The sequence below is a fragment of the Brienomyrus brachyistius genome, chromosome 11 (assembly GCF_023856365.1).
Source record: "Brienomyrus brachyistius isolate T26 chromosome 11, BBRACH_0.4, whole genome shotgun sequence".
NCBI lineage: Eukaryota > Metazoa > Chordata > Actinopteri > Osteoglossiformes > Mormyridae > Brienomyrus > Brienomyrus brachyistius.
Window position 1 is genome coordinate 12,504,730 of NC_064543.1, and position 20,004 is coordinate 12,524,733.

Genomic DNA, 20,004 nt, shown 5'->3' on the forward strand with positions numbered 1-20,004 from the left:
GAGAGATCAGATCCACACCTTTACTTTTTTGTCCTCACAAACTAGTAGCAACCTCACTTTACGGGTGCCGTAAATCAGCACAGTGTCACGCATATATAATAAACATCACATCCAAACATCCATAGTTTGAACTATAATCACATGACAATGAGCAATCTCTTGGGTCTCTCTACTGGCTAAAGTGCAGCGTCTGAAAATAGCATCTGGTCAGTTTTGCATTAATTCTAATTTAATTGCTAATTAATTCTAAATTAATTGTCTTTGGGCATTTTGCCAGTTAGATATACTTCATAGTTTAAGGAACCTTTCTGAGGGAACAACAACTAGACCATTATCTGAGAACCTGGACCTTCTTGGTCCCACCTGTGGAACCTATGCTAGTGCCATAGCTTGACCTGAATGACACCTAGAACCCAATTTATCTGAAAGCCATCAGCTTAGCTCCTGCCAGTTAGAATTTTGGCTTTCAATTTGAGAGTGATTAAAAAGTTTTATAAATATTAATTGGCATCCTATTTAGCAGTATTATTGGTCATGATTAGCCTGGAGCCTTTCCCAGGAATCCTGTCCAAACTGAGCACTCATAGTAAGCACAGGCACGGCGCTGGGTGGGATTTGAACCCTGAAGGTGTGAGGCTATATTGCCAGCCACTATGCTGCCCTATTGAAGTAACTAGTCAATACCAACATCAACATGCATTATGGGATGATGGGAGAAATGCGGCTCTGAAAACCCACCATGGGTGGGATTATTATGCACTGTCAATCTTCAGCTGACAAGTTTAATCCTCTTCCCATTTGTTATTTTATTGGCTCCCATTGGGTAAAGCAGCACATGGGTAATCCCACCCGCTACGGGATGTGAAGCCTCATTCTTCCATCATTGCTATTAAGCTGCTGTGCCGTAATGTATGGCTACTCGAGGGAAGGGGGGGCAGCTGCTAATGAGCTGCACATTTCAAGTTGTTCAAGAAAGCAGAACAGAGTTTGATTTTCAGTGTCTTCGCCCAACATTTCTGTCAGGGCTTTGTCTCCGTACAGAGGTGGATATTCAGATGTCCATAACATCTCAGAATGGAGTGTTGCAAGTGTGTTTTGTGTCACCAGTGCTTAGATGGCACAGAGTAAGAACCCAGCGGGGATATAAAGCATAATCCGGCCCTGGAGCGGCAGATCCCAGCCTGCTCTCTGGGTGTCACGCTTCAGAGAGATAAACAGTGCCGTCCATGCATTGTTGAGTGAGGCAGCGAGTCTGCCAGCGGCTCCAAATTGGCAGCAAGTGGGGGATCTTTGGTTTGTATCTACTGGGGGAGGTGGACTTGGCAGTGTGGACAGTCGCAAAGCACAGCGCTCAAATCCCCCTAATTTCACACTTCGGCTCATAAAGGCACAGACGCACCACCCCGGCACCATGACAGGCTGCTGGGGTCTCGCCCCTGAACTTCTGCCCTGGTGTGCAGACCACACATGGGGCTCGGTGTGCGTTCCTCCTATGCTACTGGAGGTCTGGGCCGGGATAGTCCACCCTATACTGCAGCCCGACAGCACAGCTCACTGGCTTCTCACTGAATCACGTTGCAGTGCTGAGATCTCATTCCAACCATTTTCTCCGAGTTGGATCCCGTCCCATTCCTGCCACTCCTATTTCCTCACCCAATAAAACTTCCACTTTTTTTAAAGACACTCACAGCTGCTTTCATTTTCAGCTTAGAAACAGACGGAGCAACGTCTTCTGGGTCTACATTTTTCTCAGTTATGTTCAGTATTAGTCCAATGGCAAGACGATTGCATCGGAAAGATAAAAAAAAAGCCCTTGAGCAACTGAATTAGTAACCATCCACAGCATCTGCAAAAATCACGTACATGCAAACAGACGTACATGCACAACCTCCGATTCGGCGAAACCACGCCCATTCATCCCCACAGGGGAACACATCATAACATCCTCAAAAAAAGAGACGCCACATCCATCATATAAAAGAGAATAATACATCACAACGATAATGTGACTGTGAAGCTGAAGACGCCGGGTGCCACATTAACATACAAAAACAATACTCTCAATTAAATATACATGTCAATAATTGGCACAAGACAGAATTCGAGTTGGGGAGCCCTTGACGTTCAAGGGTTCTATTTTATCTCATCTCAACGGCATTCCAGGACAGATCATCAGAGGTTATGGGAGCGCTGGTAGGGTGGTCTCAGGATATGGTGACGTTGTTAGTGTTTATTCCTGGAGAATAAACACTATGGGCATACATACAGCTGGGCTATAACAAAGAAATGGAAGAAACAGGCCCCATATGCTAAAATACTCTAGATTTTATGGATATTCAGTGGAAGCGGAGTTACAGAACGCAGACGCTATTGTGCTCCGAGGTTCTTAGCAGACAGCACTTCTGGATGCTTAGACTCTATAACACTATTTTAATACAATATAACTTTCATGCTTTCCAAATCTGCAGAACATGGAGAGAGGGCGACGCAGAGCAACAAAGGATTTTTCGCTTGTTATTTCATGCTTTCTTGTTTTATGTATTGACTTTACAAGGACATATTTTGCATGGATTTCAAAATCAGGCAGGAGTTGTCTATAGGCACCACGGCAAAGACCGAGAGTCCCCCTGCCCCCACCCTATCTCTCTGTTCTAGCTGATCCAAGCACACGGAGTATATCAATTACGTAGCATCTCCTTGGGAGAACATGGAGCCAAGGAGAGGAAATGTGGTATGCAGCGCATGATGGTCCTCCTGCAGTGGGACGAGCAGACATATTCTCCCCCAGTGCTCAATGGTTGGAGTGGTAATCACAGAAATAGACTGCAGGGGCTGTAGGTCCCAGGTGATGCTTTGCATTAACTACCTGCAGAGATATCTACCTCAAGCTGTTGCAGTGAGTTTAAAGCTGTACACACGTCTTTCTGTTTATTATCATTTTCATCCTCTCCTGTTAATCATTGTGTTTTCCTGAGCATGCACTTACATAAATGAAATATCACGCAAATTTCTAACCTGGAGGTTGAGGATTCAAGCGTAATACTCTCTTACTGACAAGAAATTTAGAATATGAGGCCTGAATCCCACCGTCATGAAGACGTCTTCATAAAACAAGCAACATGTTTCCAAAAATGTGCAATAGTATTTTTGCTTTGTGCAATATCTGCCATTGTTTGGTCGCACGGCTGCGGTGTGACAGACACGCGACGCAAGACAAAGTCCTGAAGAGTTCTCAGATCTCCTCTGCTGGTCCTCAAGGGCAGGAATACTACAGCTTTGATAGAATACATTTCAATTTACAGCTGTCGTGCACAGTTCCAGAACAGAAAACAAACAGCTGGAAGATGCTCTGATAGAGTCACAGAGCATATGGTGCACATCCTGAAGGTCTGCTGATATAGGTACGGAGATACAAAAATAATAACCTTCATCTGATCCATCCTGGACCTTCAGGACATCGACAGCGGATGATAGTCCATCATTTATTCCCATTGTAAGAATAGCACCTACTGGTGGTGGCATATAATATTATACAACTCTTGAAAAAATTAACCACTGTATTTTTAAAGTAATCCGCATTTTTAAATCCTGGTTTAATCGTGGTCCTCCTTGCAGAAGGCAAGCAGCAGGCTGCTTCCAGGCTCAAAGTTTCTAAGACAGCAGTACATAAGAACAAGTGAACAGGAGACACTGGGAACGACCAGAAACCAGCCAGGTAAAGGGGCAGAAGGGGTTAAGTTTTGCCTTGCAAAAGGAATGGGAAACTTTAAGTGCAGGTGTGAAGTGCACTGCTAGGATAATTCATAACAGGCTTCTAGAAGCAGGACTGAAGACCCATAAACCAAGGAAGAAGCCCTTCATCAGAGAAGAACCAGGCTGCAGTTCGAAAAAAATGTACATTTTACACAGGGACATACTCAAAAATCGAGGAACTATGAGTGAAACTAAAAATGCTGCTGTGGTCCCTTTATCTTTTAAATAAAATAAAGTAAAAGAAAAAATCTACCCATCTATAGCTGAAGTGTCCCACCAAATTAGGCATTCAGCACATACAAAATATCAGGTGTTCATGTTTTATAATAATATTTTACAGTAATACCCCAAATTCTACTAAAAGTTGATTAAAAGTTTATTTAAAAACACTCTATTTATAATATGTACACAGGGGGTGGCATGGTGGTGCAGTGGTTAGCACTGTTGCCTCACGCCTCTAGGACCCGGGTTCGAGTCGCTGCCTGGGTCACATATGTGTGGAGTTTGCATGTTCTCCCCATGTCGTCGTGGGGTTTCCTCCGGGTACTCCGGTTTCCCCCCCACAGTCCAAAAACATGCTGAGGCTAATTGGAGTTGCTAAATTGCCCGTAGGTGTGCATGTGAGAGTGAATGGTGTGTGAGTGTGCCCTGCGATGGGCTGGCCCCCCATCCCGGGTTGTTCCCTGCCTCGTGCCCATTGCTTCCGGGATAGGCTCCAGACCCCCCACGACCCAGTAGGAAAAGCGGTTTGGAAAATGGATGGATGGAATATGTACACAATTGTAGACTATGAATTTCCAATACATACATAATACACTGAGCTATGGAGGTTAACTCTGATTTAGAGCAACTCATTCAATAGATTTACATGTTCTGAAAGACAAACATACAAACTAAATCTTTATTAAGATACTTCCTCCAAACAAACGTTTTTAAGATAAACCTGCAGTGTGAAGCCTCTGAGGCCAGTCAGACTCAGTAACTACCTGGTAAAATGGAAAACAAGGCCTGGATTTGGAATTGAGGTCCAGATTTAAAGAGCCCAGTGGCCTGTACTACGGAGCGGGGTTACTGGCTTATCGGGGTAACTTGTCGGATTTAAGGTACCACAGTTGAAATGGACTTCATATTCATTCACTTACATTTTGCCCAGACTACCTTAAATCCGACAAGCTACCCCGATAAGCCAGTAACTCCACTTCATAGTACAGGCCACTGGTGGATTGTATTCAGAGTGGGGATAAGAGTGAGACGATGTGTTTTTATGTGGTTGACATGTAAGAACAGTAGAGGGCGCTCTTAACCCACATGATTTTGTGGCCCTAGCTGCAGCCTTGCTGGACGCTGTCCAGCCTCTTGTACTGGTGTATCTGAACAAGGGAACCGGAATTCTTCAGAGATAACACAAATGCGGCCCGCTAGTACACTGCGCCTGAGGGCAGGATACTCCGGCACTGGCCGCTATCCAGCTGGCTTCAGTTTGTCCTGGAGAAGGCGCTAAAACTTTGGTGGGGATTTGAACTCTGGGGAAGATCAGCATCTGTCAGGGGGAGAGGAAGGTGGAGGCTGGCGCTGCGGGGGTGTATCCCAGTACATTTTCAGAAAACGACCTGCGGGCTGTGGAGGTCAAGATAATGCGCCCCCTCCCCCCCCCCCCCCCCCATACTGGAAAATGACACATATCGTCTGCATCCGTTAAAATAAATCACCACAACGCTACTTCCGAAATCCATGAAGGTAACTAGCTTTTAAATTAAATAGACTCGCTTCACTGACCTGCTTTAGAGGTGTTGGCAGAGTATGGTTCACAGAGGTGTGCGTTATGGAGGCAAGAGTCTTAAAACGACAGGAAAAAGGTGTAATTCCACGAGCTGTCATTTACGAGCCGAGAGCGCGGAATGCCGGCATGCCGGACCTGGCGTGCAAACTCTGCAAAGTTCATCTCGGGGGGGACATGCCCCGGTTTAAATGTGTGAGATCCTATCCTTCTTAAAAGATCCAAAGAAGGACAGAAAATGGTGAAATGTTGGAAAGTAAAGAGCTTTAAAGGTAGAGGCGCCAAATATAGAGGGGTTAAGAGAACAGATTTTATCAGCATGGTAGCTATTTAAAGGCAAAGTACATGGATGGTACAGGAGAAGATACTACATTGCATAAAGACTTTGGAAGTTAAAAGCCAAAAAGATCTCTGTATGAAAGAGACGGCTTGGTGGATTTCTGTTAGAAGATTACTGGCTGCTGTATTGAAATTGAGCTGGTCAAAGATGTCTAAAGCAGCCTGATAATGTATGAAAAACAAAAGGACTTAATATTTCAAACATTTGTGCTTGGATATTGAATGAATAGAAGCCAAAAAAAAAGAGATTTATTTTGGCTTGCAGTCTATGCTGTAAAACTGGAAAACCGGATAGGCCCACAGAATGACTTGAGTGAAAAGGATTCAAGCAGATATAAACCAAGAAGGAGAACAATGACATGAAGGATGGATCCGGCAATCCAAGGATGATTACTAACCTTTAAAACTTGACTTGACTCATTGAATATCTCTGTATGTGATTTAAAAAAAAAAAATTGGAGTGTTTTGATACTATTGTATAGCTTTTAACGTGAATAAGAAACAAATGTTTCTTTGAATATTGCTTACGTGGAGGTTGTGGGCTCAAATCCCAAGGAACATATATAAATTTTAACCCTTCCCTGTACTGAAGGTGCTTCGGATAAAAGCATAAATATATTAATTATATATTATATTGCCAAATGATGCTTTCCTCACACATATTAGTTTTTTCTTTTTTTATCCCTACTAGGGTAGGTTTGAAAAAGCCACATTTTTAGAGTGACCAGAGAAGTCCATCCATGGAACTGCCTGCCCCGCATGTTTCTTAGCAGGCTGTGAGGTAACATGTCCAGACATGAACTTCACAGGAACTGGAAGATGATGAAGCTTCACAGCCCGGGCAAGGATTTACCTTTATGAAGTTATGTAACTGCGACTTACCCATAAACCTACCTGTAGGTGTTTGGGTTTGGGGCCAGCAGAAATGAAGAAAGGGCAGCAAATAGCCCACCGTGGCACAACATGAGTCTGTGATGGTAATGTATCAAAAAGAGAGTCAGCCTCTGACGTGCCCTCTTCACTGCACACTGTTTGTTTATACCGTGAAGTGCTTTTCGTTATTTAACCCTGGATCAGACCAGTTCTGATTTTGTGGGGCTGCTGACACATTTAAACAAAATTAAATCTGTGGTGACTCCTTAGTCTCAGCTTCACTATGGAAACTGGAGCATCAGAGGGGTATTTGCTTTGACCCCCCCCCCCCCCACCTCCATCCCCCATATCTACTGGGGTTTGAGATTAAAAGGTTTTCGTGGTGCTGGATCACTTTCACAGGCCGCCAAATTTGTCTCCTGAGGAGCCGGACAAATTAACCGACAGCATTTTTGCACTGGAACGTGATCGGGAAAGGAGGGGGGGGGGGGGGCGCTTTGATGCGGATATAGTGCAGAAGGGGTAGCAGGTACCCTGTGACTTTTTAACAAAACTCTGACTCATCAAGCAGAGGCAGATCATAGCTTATCAGCAGTTCTGTGTAAATGACGGTGTTTAGTATGGTCCATATCGGCTGCATACCAGCGTGGAGGCTACTGTGTGCATCTCTGCCTCTGCAAAGGAATAGCCTCCACATCCCCATTCTGTCTCCTGCCAAGGGCTTGACTCCTATGAGGCAACAGGAAACTTCCTCCCCCCCTCTCTCTCTCTCTCTCTCTCTCTCTCTCTCTCTCTCTCTCACACACACACACACACACACACACACACAAACGTTTGCATCCATATCTTTGCATACCCTTAATCCTAACTATGACAAACTTAACCCCTACCTAGACTTAACCTTGACTATAAGTAACCAAACAAAGTAAAAGGTTTTTGGCATTTTTACTTTTTTAATTGTAGTCACAGATCTTTATAAAATTGAGTTTCTCTTTGTAAGGACCAGAACAATGTCCCCCATAAGGTCAAAATAACAGGTTTTTATCACATTGTGGGGACATTTGGTATATGTTTACACTAATATATGTGTATGGTCTTTCCAACACATTCACTCCGCACACACACACAGTGGCTCACACTGAAATATTCATGCACTCGAACACAGGCAATATGGGAGACAGTGGGGCATGGCGAATGCTGGTCATGTATATGGAGTGAGGTCAGCAGGGTTTCTGTCCAGCCCCAGAAATACTATTTCAAGTTCCTTCAAAATCCTCCAGTTGGGATTTAATAACAACAACAGATACTTCCATCGATCTCCATGGGAAAATTCTCTTTACACCACCCCGACCTGCTTACTGCAGGTGAGAGCAGGCCAGCTGTGAAGGGCAGCCCCCCATCGCAGTACCCAGGAGCTGGGCGTTAAGGGCCTTGCCCAAGGGCCCGCTGATGACTTCAGTGACTGGGCTGCTATTTGACGTCAATTTTGTCAAGACATTCTACCCCTAACGGGAACCATGTGTTCTTATAGAGAATACATACAGTAACACGCAGACTGGATCATATCACAATGGGTGGCTCAGCTGACCCATTCAACTAAAGTAATTTATACCGTTAATGCTATTTAAATTATCATCACTTAAATATAAATTGATTTACATTTGCTTGGAAAAAATATCAGTATATCTGCATATTTTTACTTGAGGAATTTGGGTTAAGTGCCTTGTTTAGAGGTGGGGTAACCGTCAGAAATCTGTCTTAGATTCTATACCTGCTACCCCAGTGTGTGTTTTTACTCAGAGAACTCAGAGTGAGGGCAAGGGCACCACCGTAGATTCCCCTTCGACGGAGACCTTTTGGTCACATGACTAGCTTCCCTGCCGCCACTCCACACTGCCACCCTTTGGGACTCCCCAGCAATCAAAGGCTCTGCTCACCTGCTGTACAGTCAGCACCTCTTAGGACTTGAGTCATCATGTTCCAAGTCCACTGTTCAGCCCACTGAGACTTAGGAATCTGAGTAGAATACTGAATGATGCGAGATCCATCTCATGCCAGCTCCTCTCCGTGTCCATAATCTTCTGGGGTGTTCGATAGAAAGTGAGAAATCCCAAACTCATGTACCAATCGGATTTGCGTACCTTCCACATACACTTTAAAAACTATCCATTTTTCTCAGTTTATTTTAAAATATATTTTCCCAAAGTGTCCCATATTGAGTCTCTCCTGTATTCCCCCTAATTGTATGCATGGATGAGACCTAATAGGGTATAATGTTTGATGACATCTGCCTACTACGGTCTGGCACATTTCACGCCCATGGGGTCTGCCATTGGAACTTGAAAAACTGAAATACTTCCAAAAATATTGAGCTAGCTGTGAAGTATAATATTTTCCTACTTTAGCATATGCCATGTTTTCGGTAATTTGTTTCATTATGTTGTTCCGCACTGATGAAACATCCCTCTTTTCTGGAATCTAGAGTTGGCTGGTGTGAACCTGGCAGCTGCACTCTAGCACCTGCCATGTTTCTGAATTGGCTCGGATTGAAACCTGCCTGATGTACAAAGACACTTGATGACTCACTGACCTGCAGCTCCATTATTCTCTGCAAGAAGTTCAATATAGCAGATCTCCTCATGCGATAAGTTCACCCAGGCAGTTACAGTGCTCCCCAAAAGAAGGTTTTAGCTCAGCGGGTATTCCTGTACCTTCATAAGCCATTTCATAATCATATCTTTAATACTCTGTCATTTGCGGACAAGCAAACATTGCAGAGGTATGGATGCATCTTGAACTGCAAGCTGAAATCTCACAGGAACTATAACCATGTCAACAGTTAGTGTTGTACGGTAACAAAATATATGTTTAATGAACAGATAGTGGCTGTTTTCGTTGCTACAGTCCTAATGCAATGTGCCTGTGTCATGTGACCAGGACAGACTTGCACATCCTCTCTGCTCAGATTATTTTTAAAAAGGCAGCATCAAGCACCAGTGTCACGTTCCTGTCCCCTGTGACGAGCCACACCTGTTACCAATTTTGTCTTACCTCTCGTTTCAGTCCTCGTGTGCCTCACTCTAGCTGCCCCTCGTCTGCTCTCTTGTTAGTGATGTATAAAGTGCCTCCCGGTCTTGAGCGCCCCAGTCCAGTCATTGATGTTGCTACCTGCGTGTGTTCCTAAGTGTGCCTTGTGCCCTGCGTTACTTGTGTTCCTGCCTTCCCTCCCCTCCCCATTTTGATCCCTCGTGGTCTGTTTCATTTGCCCTGTCCATGTCATAGATTCTTTTAATAAAGCCCCTTTTGATTTTCCCCGACGCCTGCCTTCACCTCAGTCCTTGCCCTCGACTTGACAACCAGGTCGACCTTCCGTTCTTCCACGCAGTTTTTCGCCGAGACAGACAACCCTTGGAGAATGATTTATTACATAATGGCACCATACAAAAAAAAACAAAAAAAAAAACACTTAAGTCATTTGTTCCTCAGTGAGACTGCATTATACAGCACAGCGGCAAAAATCCTACACACACTCTAAACAGATGGCAACATTGAATAAAAGTCACCGAGTGATAACAGTGGCAGTAGTAAACAGTAGTGTTCCTTGAACTCACCACACACTCTTTGGCAGCTATACTGAACCAGCCCCCCACCCCCACCCCCTTCAGAGCAGTCACATTAAAAAGTGGTCTCAAGTGACAACTAATATCATCAATAACCAGCAGTTATACAAATTGATTGATCTCAAGAGAAAGTGGATGGGCTGGCTACATTCTCAGGACCTGCTCAGAGCCACTCCAGTAATAATACAACCTGTCCGGATGCTCTACAGCAGGGTCTCCCAACGCCGTCCTCGGCTAGTTCCCTGCCAATCCGAAACACTGATGCAGGTGTGTTGGGAGCTGGGAGGGATCAAAAATGTGGACAGTCTGGGGATCCTCAAGGACAGCGTGGAGAAACACTGCTCTAGACCAACTGGTCCCAATCTTTTTAGTAGCTAAGCTCATCATTAACTAGGTTTGATTGAGATATTAATTGGATGCATCATTTGAAATCCTTTTGAATAACAGTAGTTGAAGGCTTTACGTTTATGGTTTATATCAATGTAACATTTTCAAAATGAAAAATACTGGCACATAATGTGGCTTTTTGTTTAGTCATTTGTCAAGGGATGAATCACAGCTCAGTGGGACTCAATTAATTAAGACCTAAACTACACCAAAAACCAGCATCCTCATTGGAATAGGAGGACAGGGGCAGAGAGGAGCTGCTCTGTACTGCCGAGACAGAAATGGCCCCTCGTCTGAAGTTCCGAGAGGGCGGAGGCCAGGAATGACCTGGACGCCAGTGAGACGCACAACACAATTCACAGTAATCAAATGCATAAGTATTAGCATGGAGTTAGCATGTAGCTCATCACATACAATTAGGCATCAAGGTGGAACTGAATTCTCCAGGTGTCTGGATAAAAAAAAAACTAACAAAAAAAAAAAGAATGAAAAGAAATTAAAAATGTTACAGAAGTTTCCAGAAGCATTTAGCTCTGCTTCCTGAAGACATGCTTCTCTTAATGTATACACTGTAAGTAGTTTTTCTGAAAATTAAAATAGTCTAATAAAACTAAGTGTGTATGATACACAGAAAGTAAGATTGTTTGTTTCGGATAATGAAACCTTCCCGTGACACATGATCTCCACCCTCCACATTACACAGTAATAGAACACGCAGAACACGCGGCGTGTAAGCTGCCTAGTTAAAAACTGAAAATGTTTGGCTCGGATGCGTTAAATAATCTTGTTCTTTCCTAAGAACCATAAGCATGAACACTGAACCAGGACAGAGAGAGACATTCAGAAATCAGGATGAGGAACGAAGAGGAGCAGCCCGAACAAATTACTCGGCAGTGAGGTGTCTGCAAAGAGTATGTACAATGACGTATTGATGAATGGGGGGGGGGGGGGTCATAAATGTCCCTCCCAGGAGTGTGGAATATCAGAGCCAACTTCTGCAGATAGCAAGCTTGATAAAGACGTCGATGCAGGCATGAGCCCTGGGAGGCTGATTATTCCTGCTCCAGGTCCGAGATGGGTCTATCCGCGTCCCCCCTTCCACCCCCCCATCGCCAATGTTTCAGTCCCTGTGGCATGTCAGCAGCCTCTCTGGACACAGGCCCCGCCCCTCTTCAGCTCAGGCCCCGCCCCTCTTCAGCTCAGGCCCAGCCCCTCTTCAGCTCAGGCCCAGCCCCTCTTCAGCTCAGGCCCAGCCCCTGGGACTTGCTTGTGTCGGTGCACACGAAGTACGTCCTCAGCTCGCCCTTGCCCTTGACATTGATCAGGCCCCGGCACTCGCAGGAGTAGCCCAGTATTTGCAGCACAATGGACGTTTCCTCCGTCACCTGCTCAGACAGGAAGAGCTTCCTGCTCAGCGGTTAAAGGCCACACGGTCAAGCTCACTTGTTAACATACGGTAGTGTAGCGTGGCATGGATACCAGCACATGGCAGGGGCCCCAGAATGCATTAAATTGTGCGGGTCGTTGAGTTGCCACCCATCCCGTATATTACAGGACCATTTATGATTTATGATATTTTGGGAAGTTGCACCCCATATTTCTTCACATTGAACTGTAGCAGTGATATTGTGCCAGGGGCCCTGTGTACATGCACACTTACTTGTGAACAATGCATGTATATGTTAAAGTTGAAATTCCAGCCCAGTTTGTTTCTTAACAAACATGCCCAGTAATGCTTGTGTTTTTTGGCTGTTGTGTTTGTACACTAGGGTCATTGTAAACACCCGGATCTTACCTGAATTCTTCCCAGCTCTCCTGTGCTCTCCATTCGGCTGGCTACGTTGACCGTGTTTCCCCAGATGTCATACTGGGGCTTCCTGGCTCCGATCACCCCCGCGATCACGGGCCCATGGTTGATTCCTGCCATGTGACAGTCGAGTAACTCAGTGATGCGGAAGGCCCCGCCCCTTCTGGGCACCTACTCCCTCCCCACTACGTCTGGGTTAATGCCAGCACAGGTGCCCAGGAAACAAAGAGGTGTTTCACAGCAGGATCTGAGGCTTTTCAGAAAACAAGAGCTCTGTTTCAACTCGGTTTCATTGGATATGTAGGACAGCCCCCCCAGTGAAGATTCTAGAAGTGGTGTGGGATTATGTAGGAAAAAGGGTTGTATTAACTATTTAGTGTTCCTATCTCTGGGGAAGGGTGGTGCAGTGGTTATGGTTCATCGTGGGGTTTCCTCCGGGTTCTCCAGTTTCCCCCCACAGTCCACAGACATGCTGAGGGTAACTGGAGTCACTAAATTGCCCGTAGGAGTGCATGTGTGAATGAATGGTGTGTGAATGTGCCCTGTGATAGGCTGGCCCCCCATCCTGGGTTGTTCCCTGCCTTGTGCCCATTGCTTCCGGGATAGGCTCCGGACCCCCCGCGACCCAGTGGGATAAGCGGTTTGGAAAATGGATGGATGGATCTCTGGGGATGGATGGATCTCTGGGGATGGATGCCACATTACAGTAATCAGAGACACTGTTGTTGAGTATGAATTAGCCATGAAAAGGTACATCAGCGTCATGCAGACACTTTTTGATGGGAAGGTGCATCACCAGACCGACTGACCGGGCTGATCGTCGATGATCGGCAAAATTCGGCAGGACAAACAAAACATCTTTATAGTTCTGGTGAATAAAACTTCTTCTCTTCCCATCAGTTTATGCCAAAAGCCATCAGCAGTTCAGCTGTATTTAACAGAAAGCCATACAGAGGCGTGTGCTGGGACGCCGAGGCCCAGCCCGGGGAGTGGGGGCTCACCTACGCGCAGACGGAAGCTGTTGAAGGAGTGTCGATTGATGCCGTCCAGCTTGCCGATAAGGGCGATGGCGAATTCCACCATGATCCCAATCTGTGCCTGCTGCTTGTCTCTGTCCTGCAACACGGGGAGACACACACATCAGACTGGAGAATTCCTCCACACACCTGCCACTGGGGGAGTGCAAAAAAACACCATGCAACCAGTGGGAAGGAAGACCATAATGGGGAATTGGGTCACATGACCAGCAATGGAGGGGGACATGGTAAATAGCAGCTGGCTCTGAGAAATTCAGGAATTTACACAAAATCCTAAGTGCCTAGGCCAAGCCCCCCCTAATGAAAAGCCTGAATGTCCGTGTTAGTCAGTAGACGATTCTTCTTTTGATTTCCATGCAAACTTGGATTCCTAGTTAATTTCATCAGAGGTTGTCCTTTGCAGTGCAAAACACCAACGCTAAACTGGGAGGGGTGAAGGCCGACACTCCTCTGGAGTGTCTGCTGTCAGCCACCCCCACTTCTTGCAGCTCCGTAGGCTATAGGGTCTTTGCCGAGTTATGAAACACACTGGGAAGAAGTGCTATTGGATCAGCCACCACTAGATGTCACTGTAGAGTGACGAGATGGAGGAGGACACAACCACCTCACTAAAATGCTAAATCCCCATAACAATAATAATGATAAAAGTAATACACTTTATTTATGGTAGACTACTTGAGCAACAATAAATATGAAACTTCATACACAAATTACACAAAAGCAACAAGGAAATAATAATCCATGAAAGGGAGAAGGGTAATTTAAACAGGTAAAGTTTAAGAGAGAGAATGAAAAGAGTAAAGAGAGGCGGTTAACTTAGCTTACTGTTCTGCATCATTAGCAGTGGCTGAAAACACATATGGGGTCAAAAAATACAGCAAATGCTTCATGAAGCGTCATTTTGTCCATGAGTGGTGACCCCCATTTGTGGCCCATGTGGCCCGAGCTGACGACGTACCCTTTTGCTCTCCTGCCCCGGGGTGCCGCTGAGCCCAGCAGCTGCCATGTAGGTGCTGCCGATGGTTTTGATCTTCTCTACCCCACTGAATTTGGGTTTGGACAGCAGCTGCAGGTAGAGGACGCACAGCAGGCCACGTTCACTTCCTCTGAGGCGTCGGCGTCACACAGAAAGAGGTGCCCGCACGCTCACAGATACCGACCTCGTCGAAGTCGGCGATGATCTCGTTGAGCAGCCGCAGACACTCCAAGCCCTCCTTGTTGATGTCACACTCCGTGTAGAACTCCTTGAAGTCGGGCACCGAGGCGAACATCACACACACGCAGTCATACGACTTGTAGTAAAGGTCCTGAACGCAAGGGCAAGGGGACAGGGCCGGAGACAGAGTCAGCTGTCAGCTGCACGTCTGACAACAGGAGACAGGTCACAGAGCAGGATGAGAGACCATGCAGGCTGCACAGAGAAGCCACAGCATTCCAGGTAAATGCACCAAGATGGCCTCTATTCAATGTACATCAGGGATGGAAGACAAGAAAAACATATATGCAATTCATAAACACCTAATGAGTCCCACAGGCAATAGACCAGCAGGGGGCATAGTGGTTAATACCCTAGTCTCCTAATACAAAACTGAAGGACCGTGTTGTATCTACGACAAGATACTAGCCAAAGCGCTTCAGTAAAACATTTATGTGTAGGAAAAAAGGAGAAGTATAAGTCTTTATATAAGTTGCTTTGGATAAAATTGGCTTATTCATAAAATGTTAAATAAAAACAAGTGTAATAAATAAAATAAATAAAAATAACAGTGAACAGATGCATGACTCTGCCTGTCACTGCTTGCCGATATCCTGTTGGCTTCCCATACAGGTTCCGTCCTGACTGTGACTGGCTCCCTGCCTCTCCCGCTCTTTGCATTTGTATTCATGGAAGCTTTCGAAAAGTGTCAGTCGCGGACCACGTGAACGGGCCGTAACGAGGCATTTAGCTTGCAGTGACGGCATCCTGCCTCATGTGGATTTTCAGAACCGCCAACATGATAAAAAGATTAAAAAAACAGCACAAACAAAAGTCCTCCTTCCCTCCCACCCATCTACACAACAACTCGGGCTTTGCTCATTCATAAAAATACTCCCACAAAATGACTGTTTCTACACAGAGCACGGGGACAGCGTGGATGGAGGTGGGCACAGCGATGGCACACAGCGTTCCTCTCCGTCACGCTGAGAAATCTGGGTAGTTCTCCTGGAAATACCAACTGAAAGCGAGCAAGAAAATTCACCAGCAAACAAGCCGTTTGACATGTTACCGGAAATTTCTCAGTATGTTTCGCTTCTTCTGGTCTCATTAAGACAAAGGTTCGATTTAAAGCTCGCGGGCACAGAAAGCTGGTGTGCTGACAGATGTTCAGCACGCCCAACTGTACACTCTTCAGCCAAGTCATGTTTCTGAGAACAACCCAAGGTTTCCTGAAAGCACAGAGGCAGCCATCAGTGTGGACGGAAGGTTCTGGGAGCCCAAAGCGGAGGGCAGAGGCATGGAGGCGGTGGAATGGGTCACGCTGGACGCGGATCCGGCCTCGCTGGGAGCCTACCTTGTGCCTCTCAGTGAAAACAGTGTTTGTGAGGAGTCCCACCTCATTTTTTTTGTTCTCCCCGATGAAGAGCGTGGCCACATGGGCCGGAAGCACGTTCTCCAGCAGCAGTCGGTTGAGGTTCTCCCGGGTCTCGATCTCATCCTGTTCCGTGCGGTTCTTTTTCTTCAGCAGGAAATCTTGCCGGCAGCAGTACTCGTTCTGCCCAAAGTTTGAGGAGGAAATCAGGATGGGAGCCTGGGGGGGGATGGCGTGATCCTTAATTGGGGGGGTGAGGTGGGTGACCTCACCTGCCGTATGATGATGAGCATGGTGACCAGGAACAAGGTGATGTACATGCAGCTCATGACCTGGGGGTGTTTCACCAGGCCCAGGTATGCCAGGATGTCTCTGTATGACGCATTGCTGTGGGAGGAGGAGAAAATACCAATGTTGCTGTACTGCCAGCAGGGGGGTGTGGCAGCTAAAGGGCCAGACCTACGATCTTAGCCTGTGGCACTGAGTGCGAGAAGAACTCATCCTATAGTCATTCAAAATCGCTTGAGCAATTATCAAAAAGTTATGCCATCCAAGCATATCAAACCAGCCATAAACAACATGGGAAAAGGTTGGGTGAACATCATATCCAGTCGGACAGATTTGATGGGTTCCACCTCATCTGCACTTTCCTAGACAAAGCTAGCAACCTGAATATACCGAAATTTGGTATGTATGTAAACAGATAAAAGCACCAGATATGGAAGTCGCTGTGGACAGGAGCAGCTGCCATATTCAATGAATAATTTACCAATGGCAGCAGTCCATCATGATGAATTAGCGCCAAATGCAGTGATGACACCTCACAACATATTTTGCTAGCTGATGCTAAACCATGTAAGGTGGGCATTTCAATAACATTAGCAGCCTGTAGCGGCTGCGCCTGAGCAACGTACCTGCTGCTGTTGCTGCCTTGGCAATGGTGATACAGGATTCCACTGTAGCACTGGAAGAGGTGGTCCCCGGCACTGAGGATGATGATGTAATAGGCCGTGGAGGCCAGGATGAGGAAGGCCAGCTTGAGCTCAAAGCTGACCCTCAGGAATACTCCACATGCGATGAGAGCCAGCAGACAGCAGTACACGGAGTACTGGTGGAGGTGGGAGAAACACACTCAGTCTGTCAGGACACGGCGGCACGGCCAGTACAGGGTAAGCATGACTTCTGTTAGCATCTCGGCTGCAGATCAGACGAAATGTCAAACGAATTACCCAGCCAGAAATGGTAAAGGTTCATCAGCACTGCTCATTGCTGACAAGTGATAATTCCTGTACATACACTGATTCCTACTGGTGCAAATTAATCACTTCCCGTCTCTGTCCTCACCCTGATGCAGGGACCCGTGTAACGCGCGTCGTGGGCTACGGGGTCCAGTGAGCTGGGCGGTACTCACAGGCAGGTGGAACAGCAGGTCTTCCATCTCCAGCAGCTGGCTGACATTGAGGAAAGTGATGCTGGACGTGCTGTTGGCCTCACATGGAGTCAGGTGACTCATAAAGCACTGGGTGGGGCATTTCAGAGGTGACTTCAGAAAATGAATTCACCTCCTTTCTAAGTACCGCTAACTGCATTGTGCTGGAAATTTGATCGGCAGTAATTTTCATGATTCCATAAATACCATAAATACTATTTACTTAATTTAATAATTGCAATTATAATATTATCGTAATTCCATTATAGTAGCGCTTAGAACAACAATATACCCCAATGTAATGTAATTGTAATTACATGACAATAGTCCTTAGCAGAATGATATTTTAACTGTACGGCATGTAATTGCATTATCATTAGCTGAATGGCTGAATGGCCGGGGGCTTTGGGGAGCAGTTGTGATCCGAATTACCAGATTGAAGACGGCAATGATGAGGATGACGGCAGTGGAGAGGATGGCCAGAGGGAGGCGAACCCACGGTTTCTTACACACCGCCTCAGACACGGTGGGCAGCCAATGGCAGGAGGCCAGCTTCTCTGGGAACAGACGCTGCGGGGGCAGACATGGGGGGCGGGAGGGGGGCATGAGGAAGAAATCAGGGAAGAATTGAGGATATAGGGGGGAAACAAGGAGGGACCAGATGGGATTGGAGGAAAACAGGGGGGGAAATGGAGGGAGGAATGGGGGGAAAGAGGGGGAGTAAGAGGGGGGGGGGGCAATTCCACAGGAGTAAAGGATAGAGGGATATAGAAGAGTAAGAAAGTGAGAGATAGCAAAGTTAGAGGGAAACAAAAAAAAAACAGAGCAGAGAGAAAGGGCGAGAGACAGATATTACAGGAAGGAAAACATGATCAGCACAGGTGGGAGAGCAGGACGCAGGACAGGGTTGGAGAAAAGTTCATAGCAGTTAATTAAATCAAGTCAGCCTGGTAATTAAACATGCCAAAGAACAACACTACAAGTCATCAGAGACTAATCTCATAACGGTGAATGATGGTGTCTGTTTTATGGGTCGCCATTACGTCAGCGTGGCGTTTTAAACGAACAAACATGAGCTCCCCCATGCTGGAGGGCTGGCCTGCCAAGCGGCCCTTATTAGAGCCATGGCCATTTAGCGAGAGCAATAAATCTACATGTTTTTAATTATGTTATCACACAGCTGAATTGCTTTAACTGTTTAACCTGTCCCTGGAAACTGCAGGGGGGTTGGAAGGGCAGAGATTTACAAGTCCCCGCCCTTTGTGCTCTGCCTTCCCGGGGCCCAGCCAGCGAGCGGGGGCTCATCCAGCAACAAGGGGCTCAGCCAGCGAGCAGGGCATAGCCAGCAACCGAGGGCCCAGCCGGCTACCAGGGGCTCAGCCAGCGGGCGCGGCCCAGCGTGGGCCACTGACCTGCAGGTGACCAGCAAAGGAGACTCCCAGGATGAGCAGCAGGATGCAGGCCAGCACGCCAAAGGACACCCCCAGCTTCTGGGGCCTGAGGACAATGCAGCCTGGGCCTTATTCCAAACTCATGCTCATAGTAACAAAACACTTGATAAGACAAGAAACTTGATAAAATGTTAAATTCTGAGGGGGGAAGCATAAAGCAGCGTGGTATGTACAGTGCAGACAAACCACCATACAGTGCAAAACGAGACACTGTGCAAATAAATTTAAAGACGTACGCATGATACAAACAGATCTTCCCTAAAAGAATATTAGGAATAATATTAGGAATATTAGGACTGCCCTTTCTCTGCAGTAAGGAAACACTCCGTCTTTGCTGTAGTGCAAGTGCGGTGCTATCTGTTTGCACATTTAATAGAACATATAACTTCCGCTAGTTCATTTTTATTATCGTTCTTGTTGTTGTCATTTAATACAATATTCATTTATTTATTATGCTTTTTCAGGATATTCTGTGTGTGCACATTTGAAACTATGTTTACTTGTCTGCAGTGTGCCTTTGCACTTTGTCTTGTTTTGTACTAAATGATTATCTGAACTTCACATACCTTACTGCTGCATGCACCAGAATTTTCCCCTTAGATAAAAGTTCATGTTATCTAATCTTAAATAGCCATACATAATTTTTGAATGGCATAAACTCATGCGTGAAACAGAACATCCAAAGTACAAGTGGAAAATTTGTTAATATGTGAAAAATTTGAATAATCCCTTACTCTTTTGTGACAAACATTTGCACTAAAAAGATGCAGAGGAAGATGAGGGTGGCACAGCCAATGTAGTACTTGAAACTTGGAAGATCAATGGCACGATACTGGAAAATAAAAGCAACGGAAATGTGTTTAATTTCTGTACCACAATCTGTAACAGTGATGAATGTCAGTAAATATTAGATCACCAAGTGCTGAATCAATGACGTTACCGTCTGACTAATGTGTACAGG

General features: G+C 45.9%; 1 protein-coding gene across 8 annotated transcripts in view; it reads right to left on the bottom strand.

Annotated features, from left to right (window-relative positions):
- Window positions 1-10,146: 10,146 nt before the first annotated feature.
- Window positions 10,147-20,004, bottom strand: part of LOC125751604 (adenylate cyclase type 2-like) — a 50,967-nt gene continuing 41,109 nt past the window's right edge. For 5 of the 8 annotated variants that reach the window (XM_049030643.1, XM_049030647.1, XM_049030646.1 and 2 more), the window contains 12 exons: window positions 19,778-19,875; window positions 19,005-19,089; window positions 18,025-18,162; window positions 17,575-17,682; window positions 17,078-17,271; window positions 16,436-16,550; window positions 16,146-16,346; window positions 14,754-14,900; window positions 14,552-14,659; window positions 13,558-13,672; window positions 12,545-12,669; window positions 10,147-12,134 (listed from right to left, as the gene is read on the bottom strand). In XM_049030643.1, the coding sequence (XP_048886600.1) occupies window positions 11,988-12,134; window positions 12,545-12,669; window positions 13,558-13,672; window positions 14,552-14,659; window positions 14,754-14,900; window positions 16,146-16,346; window positions 16,436-16,550; window positions 17,078-17,271; window positions 17,575-17,682; window positions 18,025-18,162; window positions 19,005-19,089; window positions 19,778-19,875 (1,581 nt within the window). In that variant the 3' untranslated portion in view covers window positions 10,147-11,987. The remainder of the gene's footprint in view (window positions 12,135-12,544; window positions 12,670-13,557; window positions 13,673-14,551; window positions 14,660-14,753; window positions 14,901-16,145; window positions 16,347-16,435; window positions 16,551-17,077; window positions 17,272-17,574; window positions 17,683-18,024; window positions 18,163-19,004; window positions 19,090-19,777; window positions 19,876-20,004) is intronic. The other 3 variants (XM_049030651.1, XM_049030649.1, XM_049030644.1) reach the window with 2 other exon arrangements.